Source organism: Tarenaya hassleriana, unplaced genomic scaffold (assembly GCF_000463585.1).
Source record: "Tarenaya hassleriana unplaced genomic scaffold, ASM46358v1 Cleome180, whole genome shotgun sequence".
Lineage (NCBI taxonomy): Eukaryota > Viridiplantae > Streptophyta > Magnoliopsida > Brassicales > Cleomaceae > Tarenaya > Tarenaya hassleriana.
This window is the reverse complement of record NW_010965217.1, coordinates 35,216-51,686: the sequence shown is the minus strand read 5'-3', so window position 1 is coordinate 51,686 and position 16,471 is coordinate 35,216. Positions and strand designations below refer to the sequence as shown.

The 16,471-nt window shown below is 41.8% G+C and overlaps 3 protein-coding genes across 3 annotated transcripts; 2 read left to right on the top strand and 1 right to left on the bottom strand.

Annotated features, from left to right (window-relative positions):
* Positions 1-4,077: 4,077 nt before the first annotated feature.
* Positions 4,078-6,667, top strand: LOC104810628 (putative pentatricopeptide repeat-containing protein At1g17630). Its single transcript, XM_010536972.1, has one exon. It carries the CDS (start codon positions 4,165-4,167, stop codon positions 6,367-6,369), a length of 2,205 nt encoding a protein of 734 aa, XP_010535274.1. The 5' UTR covers positions 4,078-4,164; the 3' UTR covers positions 6,370-6,667.
* Positions 6,668-7,408: 741 nt separating this feature from the next.
* On the bottom strand, positions 7,409-8,240 carry LOC104810636. The gene is made up of 2 exons (XM_010536983.1): positions 8,007-8,240; positions 7,409-7,729 (listed from the first exon to the last, which is right to left on the bottom strand). The coding sequence occupies exons 1-2, from the start codon at positions 8,238-8,240 to the stop codon at positions 7,409-7,411; spliced, it is 555 nt and encodes a 184-aa protein (XP_010535285.1).
* Positions 8,241-11,992: 3,752 nt separating this feature from the next.
* Positions 11,993-14,681, top strand: LOC104810627. Its single transcript, XM_010536971.2, has 4 exons — positions 11,993-12,580; positions 12,699-12,923; positions 13,400-13,780; positions 14,028-14,681. Exons 1-4 carry the CDS (start codon positions 12,092-12,094, stop codon positions 14,490-14,492), a joined length of 1,560 nt encoding a protein of 519 aa, XP_010535273.1. The 5' UTR covers positions 11,993-12,091; the 3' UTR covers positions 14,493-14,681.
* The last annotated feature ends 1,790 nt before the right edge of the window (positions 14,682-16,471 follow it).

Genomic DNA, 16,471 nt, shown 5'->3' with positions numbered 1-16,471 from the left:
GGAAAAAAAGGTGAAGAAAAAGGTTCTGAAAGGAGGTTGATGGAGGCGATTAAGGCCTCTGAATTGAGGATCATAGATTCTGTGAAGCAGATGATGAGGAAAGCAGGATTTCCGGTGGATGAAGAACCCTTCCACCACCTCTGGGCCCTCTATTAGTTATTCTGCCCGCAGTCTTTGTTCGCACCCTCTTCGGTGGTGGATCTGTCATATCAGGCTCGACAAATGGACTTCTGAGAGCTGGCCCTTGGAACAACGTTCGTTTGGAACGTGTCATGGGTCCAACGACTTCAGTCAGTGATGGAGTTAGGGCAATAGCAGGCTGGGAAATAGGAATGTTAACAGGGTCCACGGATGCTTTGTCATCAGGGGCCACTGCAGCAGAGTCCTCAATGACAATATTAGCAGGCTCTTCAGGTTTGTGGGCAGCAACATCCTCGGTGGCTTCGGCCGTAGGGTCCTTGGAGACATGAGCAACTGCATCCTCGGTGGCCTCAGGTTTGTGGGCAGCAACATCCTCAGTGGCTTCGGCAGTAGGGTCCTCGGACACGAGGGTAGGAGCATCCTCGGTCGCTTGGGCAGCAGGGTGCTCGGAGACGTGAACAGAATCGTCCTTGGTGGTTTGGGCAGTAGGGTCCTCGAACATGAGGGTAGGAGCATCCTCGGTCGCTTGGGCAGCAGGGTGCTCGGAGACGTGGGCAGTAACATCCTCAATGTCTTGGGTAGCAAAGTCCACTTCCATAGGGTTTTCTTCATGGACGTTTGGACTCGTAACCCCCCCTTCCACGGTTCTGGGAGGAGTATTAGACACCCCCTCGGAGCCCTCGTCATCACTTTCTTCACTACGCCCAACCTCAACCCGAGCTTTAAAATGGTAAGGAATATCCTTACCGGCGTCGTAATCACTCGTTGATGAGCTTCTATCCACATCTTCACCCCCATCTCCCTGTATCTGTGAACGGGGAGTACGCACATCCTCACCACCAACCCCCTGAAAAGGTTCTTCACCCACCAGAAATCCTGCTTTCCTCATCATCTCCTTCACTGAATTTATGATCCTCAATTCAGAGGCCTTAATCGCCTCCATCAATCTCCTTTCAGAACATTTTTCTTCTTCTTTTTTTCCTTTTTTTACTTGTTTCTTTCTTCCATGTTGTTCTTGTTCTCTTCTTTGTACTTCTTCTTCTCCTTCTTCCTCCTCTTCTTCGTCATCTTCTTCTTTTTCTTCTCGATTCTTTTTCTTGTCCTTCTCTTCTGCTTTCTTATCGGAAGCAGCTCCCCTGGCATCGACATCAAGAGCACGAATATGCTCAAAACAAATACTTTTTGGATCGACCTTCAGTTGTTTCATCCAACTGCGCACATCCGAATTGGTAATATCTTCGTCATCAACCTCAGCAAGAAGAGATTCCTCTTCCACACTTTCTACTCTAAGAATACTTCGAATGCCCTGAAACCAAAACACAACAGTTGTCAGCCAATATGACATGTGAGACCAGAATTAAAAATAAACAGTGTGACCAACGTGACCAGTGTGACCAACATGACCAGTGTGACCAACGTGACCGGTGTGACAACGTGACCAGTGTGACCAGTGTGACTAACGTGACCACCGGAATTTAGAATCATTCTATAATGATTCAAGGATACCGAAATATAACAAACATGCCAATCATATAACGGAATGTAACGCATTCATAAATCAATGAATCAATACAATGTCAAAATGTCATATCACGGAACATCCTAGAGCATTACAACCAACACAATGTGACCAGTGTGACCAACGTGACCAACGTAACCAATGTGACCAGTGTGACCAACGTGACCAGTGTGACCAGTGTGACCAATGTGACCAGTGTGACAACTAAACCAGTGTGACCAGTGTGACCAGTGTGACCAGTGTGACCAACGTGACCAACGTGACCAACGTGACCAGTGTGACCAACGTGACGTACGTGACCAACGTGACCAATGTGACCAGTGTGACCAACGTGGACATCTTCAACAGTCGTGCACCAACTGTTTGTGCAAAGACTTTCGATGCATTCGAAAGGAAGCACCATGAGAGGGACAACAAATCCAGTCAAGCGCCATCTCCCCTTCGGTGTAGGACTTTGTAGAATCTTCCGCAACTGTTCTACCAATTTGTCGAATGAGTACCTGCCCCACGGAAATTCTTCGCATAACTCAAGTTCATCGACCATATCAACCAGATCATGGTTGATAGAGTCATCGTTTCTGTTCTCGGGGTCGAGTACCCCGGATAGCAACATCAGTGTCGCCAATCTCTTTCTGTCAATCCGACTGTGTTTACTCTTTTGCAACTTTTCCATAACTGCTTTCCTCGTGACCTTCCCAGGTCCGAAGGTCTTTATCCGAAAATCGCTTTTCCTGCGCCCTTCCCAATCTTCCGGATACTGGTTGCACTTCAATCCTGATATAATGGCGTGCTCGGTTATAGAATACCTGATAGGAACGCCATTTAAAACAAACCATAACTGCCCTTTTTCCTCCTCTAACTTCAGCGTTCGGTGTAGGAGTACTGACACAGACAACATCTTCATGTTTTCGTCACATTTCAAATGGAATATGTGACGAAACTGTGAATCCTCGTTGAAGTACCTCCACTCCTCGGAAGATAATACCTCTTTCAGATTTTTTATCGTCTGACTCAAATAACATTTGCTTTCAATCTTCGGTGCGAATTGAATATCTGAAAAATCATATATGAACGGAACCTACAAAGAAGAAATCAACCCTCAATAAGTCAGTGTGACCAACGTGACCAGTGTGACCAGGTAAACCATAAATCCGTTTCGGTGAGTATAACAACCCATTTTCCACCATAAATCATACGATTAACTTAAAAATCATAAACTCAAACCAAAAAACCCAGATTTCTTGCATCGCATCAAACTCAAACTTACCTTCAGTTCCTGGTTTTTCCTTCCGCCACGTCCCGATTTGCGAGCGGGAGTTGAAGTCTTGCTTTCATTTCTGTTCGATTTTGAAGCCATTGTTTTGATTTCTGAGAATCGAGAGAGAAATGATAGGATTTCGCCGGATTTCTTCGAACGGTAGAGAGAGAGAAGCAGTTTCGAAATTTGTCTCGAAAAAGACTAAGTTACAGTGTCGATTGGGGAAGATTAACCGTCTTTCCCTTCCTATTGCGCCACGTATCGTTTTTTATAAGGCCTTTTATGTCTTTTACTCGTTTTCTTTTTTTTTTTGAAATTCTAGGATTTCGAAGGGTATGGCGTAAAGTCATTGTAGCAAACTAGGAGTATTTCTGCTATTCTGTCAGTTCAAACAGATTTAGTAAATGATATCCACGTATAATCAATATACCACATCATTATACTTATTTAATAGAAAATGATATTTTTTTTTGAAAAATCAGAAATTATATTTTAGGGTCCGTTTGAACCACGTCACGATTTTACATAGATATCGTTCATTAAATCTGTTTGAACCACATCAACGGTTTCGTTTGCACGTCACAGTTATCATGACGTGGGAGTTAATTAGTTAATAATTTATAAGTATAGGATTTTATGGGTTAATTAGATTTAGATTTAGAGTTTATTTGATAAAAAAAAGTATAAAATTTTTCGTTAAAGCATAGGAATTTTTTGGCCACTACCCTTTATTTTACCATGGAGACTTAGATTTCAAAGAAACATAAGGCTACTTTTATATGTCACACTTGCGCATAGATATCGCAATGTGATTCTAATAGGGTCAATTGAACAAGCTTATAGGGTCAATTAACCAAACTGTACACACATCACATTTTTTAATAGAAATTCACATTAAACAAAAAAATATATAGAAGAACGTTTTTTGTATTTTTTCTTTTTAAAATTTTTTATATTCCATTTTTTTTGGGGTTCAGCCAATTTAAATTTAAAAAGCTTATACCATTTTGTACATAAAATTACATTCGAATACAATTAATTTAAATTTAATTTCTCTGGTTCCATTCAATGGTGTATATAAGTGAACACCGGAAGGCACTAAAGTTTGTCATTTAAGCGCTTAATTATTTCAAAGTTATATGGGACACTAGTTGTAAATTAACGTGGTAAATAATCTTGCTTCACATCTTCGTACTGTGGAAGAGCTGAAGGTCGTCCTCGTCACGGCTTTAGCTCTGTCTCTCTCATGCTTCATGTTCCGTTATGGAGATTTCGTCTTCAACCTATCACTTCACGTCTCTACAGATGTGGTTTCTGCGTTTGGTCATGCTCTTACACATCACTTTCTTCTCCTACGATGGTTTCCGGATCTTCGAGCTGCTCTGTTATTACTAAAAAAACCCTCTTCGATTTCATCGGTCATGTTCTCCAACGATGCATAACGGTTCATCAATGTCGCCAAGTGCACGCGCAAGTTATCGCCTCCGACATGATGAACCGTTCTGGGTTCTTGGCCGCCAGATTAGTATCGGTTTATTCTGAATCGGGTCTCCTCCTCGATGCCCGTAACGTGTTTGAGGGTGTAATTTCATCTCTTGTTCCTTCTGATTTACTCTTGTGGAACTCGATCCTGAGAGCTTACATATATCATGGATCGTACGAGGTTGTCCTTCAGCTTTACGCGGAAATGCGTAAAAGAGGTGTTCTGGCTGATGGCTTTACTTTCCCTTTAATCCTTCGGGCTTGCAGGTTTTTGGATCGTTATGATTTGTGTAGGATTTTGCATAATCACGTTATTCAGATGACTTCGCGAGATAATCCCCATGTGGAGAACGAATTGCTGTTGATGTACTCAAAGATGGGAAAAATGAGAGACGCCTACAATCTGTTTGTTAAAATGTCCGTACGAGACCAGATTTCATGGAATTCTATGATTTCGGGGTTTTCCCTGAATTATGATTGTGACAGTGCTGTAAGGATGGTTGAATGGATGCAATCAGAAGGGTTTGAACCCAATGAAGCGACTTTGACTCCATTGTTATCTTCTCATCGTCGATGTGGACGACATGAAGAAGTTATCAAGTGTTTCGATGTGATGCGAACACGAGGAGTTACAGCTAGCGGTGAAGCTCTTGCTGTTTTCTTCTCTGCTTGTGCTGATTTGGGCGCATTCAGGAAGGCTGAAAAAGCTCATGGGTATGCTATAAAAGGCGGTTTCGTGGATTACTTGCCCTCCAAGAATGCGCTGATACTTGTGTATGGGAAGCAGGGGAAAGTAAAAGAAGCTGAGCAGGTATTCTGCGGAATAGTAAACAAGACGATAGAGAGCTGGAATTCGTTGATGACATCGTTTGTTGAAGCTGGTTTACCTGATGAGGCTCTTTCTGTATTTTCCGAGTTAGAGGAAATGAGTGATCCTTTAAAAGTCAAGGCTAATGTTATCACTTGGACCTCCATTATTAGAGGGTGCGCAACACGAGGAAGAGGAATGGAGTCATTGGAACTTTTCCGAAAAATGCAATTTTCCAACGTATTGCCGAATTCTGTGACTGTTTGTTGTATTCTATCCACTTGTGCAGAGCTGACGGCTTTTAGTCTTGGAAGGGAAGTTCATGGTCATATAATCCGAACCTTAGCGGGTGATAACATTCTGGTTCAGAATGGATTGGTGAACATGTACATGAAATGTGGGTCCCTCAGTGAGGGAGATATGATATTTGAAGTAATGACAGAGAAGGATTTGACATCGTGGAACACGATGATCTCAGGTTATGGTATACATGGGCATGGGGAGAGAGCTCTAGGCATCTTTGATCAAATGATAAAAGCTGGATTCTGTCCTGACGATGTCACTTTGATTGCTGTTCTTTCAGCCTGTAGTCATGCAGGACTGGTCAAAGAGGGCCGCGAGATTTTTTATTCGATGAGTAAGGAATTTGGAATAGAACCCCAAGTACAACACTATGCCTGTATTGTTGATATGCTTGGTCGTGCAGGATTTCTGAAAGAAGCGAGTGAAATATTGAAGAGCATGCCGATAGAGCCCAACACCCGTGTATGGGGGGCTCTATTAAATTCTTGCCGAATGCACAACAACATGGACCTTGTGGAGGAACCAGCATTACAGCTATTCAGTCTTGAGTCGGAAATGGCAGGAAATTATATGTTGCTGTCTAACATTTACTCTGCAGGTGGAAGATGGGAAGAATCTGCAAAGATTAGGGCTTTGGCCAAGACAAGGGATCTAAAGAAAGTTGCTGGAAGCAGTTGGATTGAGGTGAAGAAGAAAGTGTACGTCTTTTCAGCAGGGGCGGCAAAGGGAGTGACAGAGGAGAACGAGTTGCCAAGAATCTACCAAGTCCTTGAGGTTTTGATTTGTAATATGTGGAAAAACAAGCCTACACTCGATGTGAACTTACACGAGGAGAATCTGGATATCTTTGCCGAGTGAGAGATGTAAGTGTTTGATACGCCATACATGGTTTACGTTCGAAAGGGACAAAGGAATGCAGAGGAGAAGCAGGCGAAATAAGGGAAGAAGGGGAGCTGATTGCATTTCCGTTGCAGCATTCTATTCATAGCTATTATGTTTGTTGTTTGTTTGGTTGTTTGAATATGTTAGCCTAGATATTGTTGCGCCAGTTCAGGGATTATAACTGAGCTGTATATATACTTTCAATTTGAGTTTGGTCGGGATTATGGGAATTTTTTGAAAAAGGTCGTTGGGAGTTAGATCATTTGCGTGATGATTTTTATGCCAAGAATCTACGTTCCTGAACAGATTTTTACCGTTTCCTTCGTTTTCTGTTCTACAATCTTTTCTCCATTTCCTGAACTTTAATCCACTCATGTCAATGTCAAGGATCATGATAAAAATAAGATAGCTTCACTGATGATGTTAACCAAAATAAAATAAAAAAGATACGAAAAAGGATATAAACATATTCGAGTGTCTCCAGAAAGCGCTTATTTTATGGTCTTAATCTCGACAGTGAATGTGTCTATTCGTTGGGCTGATGGATGTGGCGTAGTGTTCTTCTCCCGATGTTTTGGTTTCCGGGGTTGTAAATATTCAAGCATTGTGCATTGGTTTTGAACGTTCTCTCTCAGTTACCTTATAACTCAATGGCTTTATTGGGGTACACTCGGTTAATCGTGAAAGGCTTTCATCAACACGATCTCAACTTTCTCGAGAACAACTTGAGTCTTGACTCTTGAGTAAAAGAGAAGTACTTGATGTCCTTCTCGGAATGCTCGTTGCAAGATGATAACATCGGTTTTTCATGATACTTTTCTATACGTTTAGATATATTTCACCCCTCATTTTGTACGATTTTAGATTCTAGATGACATTATAGGCACATATATCATTTCCTTACTCTTTGACGGAATATTAGCGTAATTAGACGAAAAATAAACAAAAAGGGCATTCTCGTAACTTAATTGGATCAAATCGAGTTCATTAATTCATTCCGTGGCAAGAAATCCCATCACGGGACGTTGCGGGATGATAAATGAGCAAGGAACAAACGAAGAACAAAGTCAGAAGCTAATAACTGGTCATAACTATCCGGCAAGGATTGGAGAACTAGGTCTACTGCCAATTCACGACTAACTTCCAACCATAGTCGCTCAAGATCCTCTAGATAACCCTTCATCTTGAGGATATGAGCACTCACGGGCAAACTATTGGACAACTTACAGTTGACCAGGTTCTTCAGGACGTTAAATCGCTCGACTCTTGTCTGCTCCTCAAATATAGTCCTGAGCAGCTCGATCATTTCGAAGGCATTCTGTCCTTCGAGTTGTTTCTGCAACTCAGCGGATATAGATCCGAGCATCAGGCATGTCACGTCCAGGTTGTCATTGACATGCCTTTGGTAAGCATCTCTGACAGCCCTGGTCGCATTGGCCGCGGGTATTATGAAAAACATCCGAGCATCTTTGCTATTTTGACTTCAAGACATACCTTTTTTCCATCTGTGATCCTGTGACCCATGTGACCAAAAATAAAATCTTGGTCACATTGGTCATAACGTTAAATATGACCAATGTCACTAAGATTATATTTCTGGTCACATGGGTCACAGTTGGAGAAGGGGTCTTGAAGTCAAAATAACAAAGGAAGGGTATTTTTGATATGATGTCCATTGGCCCTGGCTCATCCTCAGGAACAGACTCCTCCAACACGTAGAACTTCCGATCATGCCTGAGAACTATTCTCAAGTTGTGGTACCAGTTGATGAAGTTTTCACCAATGAGTTTCTCCCGATTCAGGATGGATTGCATGGAAAAATTAGTCAGATTAACTGCAAGAGTCATGTTCTATAGAAAAAGATAAACAACACAGATAGAAAAATAGGCAAATCGCTTAGTACATATTCAAACACAAACAATAGATACAATGTGACAAACTTTCACTAAGAAAAACACCCGCAATGAGTTTTTAAGTAAGTTAGGATCCATATTTCACATGCTTTTGAATCAGTTAGGGCATGACGTATAAAAAACATGCTATTTAGATAGACAACTCTTTGTCAATCACATCATATGTGACTCCTAGATGAGTGTAAGATAGTGATACGCTATCACTGCATGTTCCTTATCCCATCATTACCATTAGGTATAAGTCCGACTTGATAACCTTGTTGGGTTTCCTAGGATCTCTACAACGAATCCAATTCCTAAGAGATCGGTTATAGGGTTTGCGCAGCGGATGTAAAACAAAAATTTTGTGAAACCCTAAGACCTAACATGCATGATCTTGTAGAAACGTTAGAATGCTTACCTCAATCGATCTGGGGGCTGTATCAATCGATGTGTTCGTCCGATCACTTTAAGACAGGAAGAATACCTCGCCCTCTACACGTATCCACACGGTGGAAAGGATTCCAACGGTTGGAACTCGTCTGCTAGGACTGAAGAACGCTTTCTTCTTTGCGCAAGGGTTTCAGGGATCTAACTCTAGGTTTTTCGCTCTCAAAACTCTCTCAAAAAAGTCTGAAAGTCGACCTCTCTTGCTTAGGAGGCGTTCCCCAAAGTTAATTGCTCTTAAAACCCTAATTTGAGTGAGATAAGGAAATCCCGACGTCTGGACCGATCGGTCCAGCCCTCTGGACCGATTGGTCTGGAATATTTCCGGACTGAACAACATTTGCACGTTACATCTGGACCGATCGATCTACGTCTGAACCGATCGGTCTAGGCTGAGTAGACCGATCGGTCCAGACCTCTAGACTGCTAACATCTAATGCCCATATCCCTAACATGATCTTCATGTTTCGACGAAGGGAGATGCTTCATCAACGCATCAGCAATATTGTCATCTGTCGACACACTGCAAATGTGCACGTCTCCTCTGTCTATGATCTCCCAGATAAGGTGAAATCGTCTGAGTATGTGTTTGGATCGTTGACGGGACCTAGGTTCTTTTACTTGTGCGATTGCTCCATTGTTGTCACAATACAGAGCAATGGGGCTATCAACACTAGGAATGACACCCAGGTCGCCAACAAACTTCCTGATCTAAACAACTTCTTTTGTCGCGTCCAACGCTGCAATATACTCAAAATATAAAGGCCATTAAACTGGTAACCTTTACCATAGAATAAATCACCTCTATAAATGGACAGATCTTTGTTCTCAATAATAAATCTGAAACCGTCCGAGTCTAAGCACGAAATTGATATAATGTTCTTGCTGATAGTAGAAACAAAATAACAATCATGCAACTCCAATACAAGGCTAGAAGGTAAAGTTAGATCATAAGTGCCACGACTAATGCAACAACTTTTGCTCCATTCCCAACACGGAGATCTACTTCTCCTTTTGCCAGTTGTCTACTTCCTCGCAACCCTTTCTGTATCTAATACCCACGATGTAGAAGTAAACAAGTTAGCCTCTATAACGAAGATACCAGAAGTCGATGCTTCTTTAAACTTTTTCTTCTCCAGATCTTCCAGGTAGAGTCTACAATTTCTATACCAATGCCCAACGACACGACAGAAATAATACTCTTCCTTTTTGGACTTCCATTTAAACATGATTGAGAGTATTTCGCATTATATAAGTTAGTTGTTTTAGATGCATTACTCGTATGTCTTCACTATATCACAACTCATTATTAGATAGATCTAATCTAACCATAGTGAAATGAATTACAAATCAAAACCAAACCGAATAATATATAAACGTACATAACCAAATCTATATAATAATTTGATGGATGTTTTTTCCTATGAAGATCACTGGGGGTGGGCACGGATCAGATATCCGGAGTTTTTCAGATATTTGTATCCGTATCCGATCCGTACAAATATTATATTTTGTTATCCGTATCCGATCCGTAGTTTTCGGATATCCACAATTTCGGATATCCGTAAAAACTACGGATATTTGCAAATATTCGTATCCGATACAAAAATAATAAAAATAAAAAATTAAATTAAAAAACTAAAACAAAAATAAGAGTGAGATGAGAGGTGAGTCGAGCAGCAGCAGCCACACTGTGCAACGGCAGCAACGATTGCACGCATCCGAGCTCTCCAAGGCTCCTACAGAAGCAAGAGAATGAACCCCGAACGCATGAAACTTCTCTGGACAGGTCACAAGGCATTCACGAAACACCTCTAACAAGACATAACATGAGAAGACAATATTCATCGGAAGAATCTACGGATAGAGAATATCACGGAGATGGAGAACTGTCGGAACCTGGAAGGAGAGAAAGAGGCGAATCGGCGACGGGGCGTAGAAGATTGGGGAGGACGGAGGCGGGGGAGCGCCGCTGGAGGAGAGCGGAGCAACGGAGCTCTCGTTGCGGCGGAGACGAAGGCAGAAGACAGAGAATTACCGGAGACTGAGAGAGGGAGAGAGAGAGAGACAAAGAGGGAAAGCGGCGACAGAAGAAGAACTCACGTATACGTGAGTGTTCTTGACAAAACCCTAACTTAAAGTTTTATTTTTTATAAAGTTAGCTTATATATAAACTAATTACAAAACTAGCCATATATTATTAATATTACTAAAAAGTACGGATCAGATCGAATATATCGGATATTTGTATTTTGATATCCGTATCCGATTCGTATCCGACAAATATTTTGAAACCAATATCCGTATCCGATCCGTGGACTCCGGATATCCGAATTTTCGGTTCGGATACGAGTCGAATAACGGATCGGATCGTTTTTTCGGATATTATGCCCATCCCTAAAGATCACATCCGAAAAAAATATAGAAATAAGAGAAAATTAAACTTTTTCAAAAAAAAAATATTTTTTTTTTTGAAAAAAATGATCAATGAAAATCGAATTTGAATGCTCTTACAATTTAATACAAAATGAATGGTTAAAGTTTTTAAAAAACTGAAAAACAAATATAAAAAAATAATCAAATCAAATTTAAAAGCATCGGTGAAATTGGTGGAATTCTTTTAGGGGTGGGCATTTTAAAATTCGGATGAGAATTTTAATTCTTCAGTTCGGGAACGATTTATTCATACCAAATAAATATCATATGTTATCGGTTCGATTCAGTATTGGTATCGGTTCGATACGGTACAGTGTTAATAAGTAAGTATCAAATAAGGATCAAAATTATAATTGTCCGAAATGGTCCGAGATAATTTAGATTTTTTATGTAACGATTCATAACCATTAGATACCGTTTGAACTTATTTGGAAATTTTTAATATGATGAAATAAATAAATTAATAAAGACACAATAAATATTGTTATTTATTTTATCAAAACACACCAAATGAATATCATTGTATTAATATTTAATATTTTTAAATAAAAAAATCAAAATATTATTCCGTATTTTCCAAACCGAATCTTAATTTTATACTATTGAATTTTTTTTATAATATCGATTCAAACCAAAATATAGATAATCGATTTGGTACGGTTTATCTCGAATCGAAGTATCTACCTTAGTTTTTCCATTTCTCTAAACAAATATAAAAATAATCAAAATTCAGACTAATATAAAAACGATAATTCTAGAAGATGATATAAAAAAAAAATGTAATTTGCAGGTAATCGGTGGTCTAAACCAACGAAGAAAGCGGTTCAAACGCATTGGGTGTAGGTGCGTTTACCCTAACCTCCGTTTCACAAACAACCCACTCCCACTCCCATTCCAATTTCGAAATTCGGGTCGCCGGAGGTATGCCGTCTCCTCCGTCGCCGCACACGGTGGTTCGTCACCGCTTCGCCGCCTTCCTCATCTGGCAATCCATCCTCGGCTCCGTTATCTTCGTCCTCTTCCACCTTCTCCTCTCAGCCTCCTCCGTTGTCTCCGCCTTCCTCGCCTTCCTCTCGTTCCACATGTTTCAGCTTCTCTTCTCCTTTTCTCTCGCTACCCTCTCTTCTCCGATCCCCGATTCTCCGCTTTCTCCGCTTCGATTCGTTCTCGGGCTCCGCCTCGGCCTCTCAGATCCCGAGTTCCGCAGCCGTGCTCTCATCTCCTTGCGTGTCGTGCTCTTCGTCTCCGCATCTTCTCTCGCTGGGTTCACATCGGCGGCTGCGTTTTGCTTGGCCAATAATGCCGCCGGAGTGATTGGAAGAGCTGGGTTCAGAGGATTTGTCACTGGGTTGCTCTATGCGTCGCTTTTCGTCCGTAAGCAGAGATGGGTTCTGGAGTTTCCCATCATTCAGGTGACATTACAGACCAAGCTTTACACATTTCTTCGAACAATCATGTTAGTTTCAGTGAAAGTTGCTTCTTGATGTTCATAGAGTGTTTACTTATGGTGGCGATTCTTTGTATCGGCAGCGACCTCCATTTTTCAGCTTCAAGATTGGACTCCCTGCAGCGCTAAAACAAGCCCTGAAGCTGTCGGGTGGGCTCTATTTGCTGTCGACCATTCTACTTGTGTTCCTATTGGATTGGTCGGGTGGGCTTGAGTCGGTGTCGGGATTCTTGGTCGAGCAGGTCATCTTTTATGCGGGCAGTTTCGCTCTGATCCTCTGTTGGGAAGTGACTCACCACTTACATCAGGTTCGTATGTCTTCTCAGTAAATATCTACGCTAATATGCGTACTCTTCTGTTTGCACCTCGAGCCCGAATATCCATGGATGTGTCAGTCGTGTATATCAATATTCATGTAGACTTTGTCTTCCTCGTTGAAGCGACATGTACATCATATAAGATTTAGAAGCCCTTTAGTTTAACTGAATGAAGCAGATCTACGTGCAATAAGTCTGAAATTGTAGCAAGTTGAGGGAAACCCACCCTTTTTTTTACATTGGGAGTGGATGAGGTCAGGTTGCAAAATGTTGAATGCAACAGTAAATACTGCTCGTCTTTTCTGTATACGTTAAGTATACTATTGATTAGTTTGTGCTGCCTAAACACTTTTCGTTACCATCTACGAGTTCTGTTCTCTACGCTCTGTTTTCTCTCCTGACGTTTTTTTTTTTGAAAAGGGTCATGACGTAAAATAGTTCATTATATTCTCACTCTGTTTTTTCAGGTTCTACACACGAAAAGATTCATTTTTGCACCACCAAAAGGATCAGCAGCAGCAGAAACAAATCCAAGCGAGCCTCTTCTTGCGGCTTTAGAGGGGAGTTCTCCAGGTTCCCTCCTCCAGTGTCTTGCATACCTCGATCTCTTCATGGTGTCTCGAAATAATGTTGACACATGGCGTCGGGCTGCTTTCTTTGAAGAAACCACCGAGACTTACAAGAGAGTCATCCGCGTATGCTTGAGGCCTTTGGAAGAGCTTGCCTCTAAATTATCCTCTGGATTAGACTACACTTTTACTGAGAAAGGCTACCAAACACCACACCACCAGATGACAACCGAGTCGTATATAGATCCTAAATTCGGGGAGTCCCTTCAATTTTTCCAGGTTAGAGCACTTATTTCACTGCCTCCCTCCATTATTTGCCTTTGCAAATTTCAAATTTGAAACACTTGTATCATTGCTTTCGATCTTCCAAAACTGGAAGCTTTTATCTCGTTCCCAACGCTTTCTGGGGACTGTGACCGAAAACTCAGTTCTGGTTTCTCGGAAAGATGAATTCTTTAAAACATACAAGTATTTTTTGCAATCCGTCTAATACTCTCTAATCATTTCCTGCATATGATTTGTGCAGTTATATGCATGGTGTGCTCAAACAACGGCCTCCCTCACCGCCATCTCTCGCAAGGAAGACAGGCTCGGTGTAGCCCAGTTGTCGGGTGGGAACACCGATGTTGTCTCGACCCTTATATCGCTTCTTCTTGCGGTTGAAACGTTTATGGGGAAGAAAACCAATTTGCAATCGCCTCAGCAGCTGATGGGACCTGCCGGTATGAAATGGGCGACCTCGAGCATTGGGAGGAAAGATGTTAAGCCCGTCAAAAGGAGAGATGGGCCTATATATTCGCGTGCCTTCGCGGTTGCAGATGTTTTGAGGGTATCTATATACCGAGTTGTGTCTGATTTCCGAGATGAGATGCTCACCAGTGACAGGGCAGGACTTCTCGGAAGGGATTGGATCGGTAGCAAGAAACCGCCTTTCGGAACACGAGATATGTTGCTGCAGAAGGTTCGGCTCTTCCTCGAACTCCAGGCTTGATAGTGTAGTCTAAGAATATGGAAAAGGAAGAATCTTGAAGAGTTTCTGGAAAATATCAGATGTAATGAGATTGAGATCTTTGAAGTGTAATTCCTGGTTTTTGCGGAAATTATAGCATAGAAAATCTGTTGTTAAACACCTTGATTTGTATTTGATTATGTTGAAGGGTGGATATTTTGAGTTTTAGTTCGTTTTCCACTCGTTTTTTATTTTATTTAAAATATTATTTCCATTTATTTTTACATTGGTTTTTTTTTTGTTTCACTCAGATTCCGTGTTTTTTTTCCCATGATTCTGATGTAAAACGGCTCCATTCAATTCGGCCAAAATTGATTCAACATGATTATGCATATCTTGTAAGAAACGTTAGAACGCTTACTTCAATCGATTCGGGGTCTCTTTCAATTGATGTGTTCGTCCGATCACTATAGGCAGGAAGAATACCTTGCCCTCTAAATGTATCCACACCTAGGGATGGATTCCAACCTTTGGAACTTGTCTGTTAGGACTCGAATCTTCTATTCGATAATGTGCTTTTAGAAAACGAGATCTAGATCACTTCTTCAACCCTCTAGACTCTCCAAAAAGGTTTGAAGAAGCTCTCTTTTTCGACCCCTTCGTGTTAGGGTTCTATTTACCCTAGATTTGGACTTTAAAATTAAATCCGAACCCCAGAGCGAACGGACTGCTTAGTAGTCCGTTCGGTCTGGACACTTGGTCTGTTCGAACCAGTCACATGACATGGTCCGTTCGGTCCGACGATTCAGTCCGTTCGGTCCGACGATTCAGTCCGTTCAGTCCGACGATTTAGTCCGTTCAGTCCAACACTTGCTCCGTTCGGACTGAACTCTCTAGTCCGTTCGGTCCAACAAATTGGTCCGTTCGGACTAGATGCTCCGGTCCGTTCTGTCCACTTCTTAGACCAGACGGTTCGGACCTCTGTCCAGATTTCTCGACGTTTTCTCGTGTGTTTGTCCTTCCCTGCGTGTGTCACCCTGTAGGTTCATTCGATATAGCAGTATAACCCGAAATCTTTATTCCGGACATACAAGTCATGTAACGACCCGTGACCGCTACGAATTGTCAAAACTGCCCCCAACGGCAACCCGAGACCTTTCAGCGTGTTTTGTCCTCTCTCGCACGCATATCGAGATACTTCCTAGTAGATCACCCATCCTGAGATTGCTCCAGAGCCAGCACGCTTAACTTTGGAGTTCTCTCGGGATAGTCAACCAAAAAGGTAGGTGCACCTTGTTGCTATGAGTAACCCAACTAATTCTTTTTATGTTATCTTAGACTGTATAGTCCCATACCAATACAGCTCTCGGATCTCTCTCATTCCGGTGTGTACGATTCATCCCTGTACCCCCTACCTAGAAGCTCGTCAGGAGCCGCTCCTTGTCCGTGCCTCTGCACCGGTGATCACTCCCCGCCCTCCTACGGTACTCTGGGTTGTCACAAGTCATAGGCGGTCTCTAGCAAGACACTATGACTACCTATCTCGAATAGAGTTTGTTCGTGATCTTACGAACGCCAGTCATGATTCCGATTGATGATCCTTTTGTATCACGATATCATATATCGAATATAAGGCATGGACAAACCACCTTATCTGATTCGACTGCTTTCTCGTTCACTGAGTTCGACTGTCTGAAATAGACGACGTTCGTCTATAGTGCGGTCACACATTTCTACAGTCTTACTCACACGAGGGGTCCAGCGATATCTCTCTCTTTTATGAGAGGTACAAATCCCGTCTTGACTATCTACAATCCAGCACATGATTTGTTTCGTACCTGATACACGCCTTTATAGTCCTCCTGTTACGCAGGACGTTTGACGTAATCAAAGCACGTAACTCCTCATGTTGGATTCCGTAGATATCTCAGGTCTTAGGATCCAATTATGGAACCGTCATATGAGATTCAAGTCATGACGCTAGTCCATGTGACAATCTCATGCGGGTCATTCCAGTATTC

What these genes read in the sequence shown, in the direction of transcription:
- LOC104810628 (XM_010536972.1), top strand. Translation starts at nt 4,165, where the DNA reads ATGCTTCATGTTCCGTTATGGAGATTTCGTCTTCAACCTATCACTTCA.
- LOC104810627 (XM_010536971.2), top strand. Translation starts at nt 12,092, where the DNA reads ATGCCGTCTCCTCCGTCGCCGCACACGGTGGTTCGTCACCGCTTCGCC. An exon ending in TGACTCACCACTTACATCAG is followed by an intron (nt 12,924 to 13,399) that starts GTTCGTATGTCT and finishes CTGTTTTTTCAG; the next exon opens with GTTCTACACACGAAAAGATT. An exon ending in AGTCCCTTCAATTTTTCCAG is followed by an intron (nt 13,781 to 14,027) that starts GTTAGAGCACTT and finishes TGATTTGTGCAG; the next exon opens with TTATATGCATGGTGTGCTCA.
- LOC104810636 (XM_010536983.1), bottom strand. Translation starts at nt 8,240, where the DNA reads ATGACTCTTGCAGTTAATCTGACTAATTTTTCCATGCAATCCATCCTG. An exon ending in TCAAGACCCCTTCTCCAACT is followed by an intron (nt 7,730 to 8,006) that starts GTGACCCATGTG and finishes GCTGAGTTGCAG; the next exon opens with AAACAACTCGAAGGACAGAA.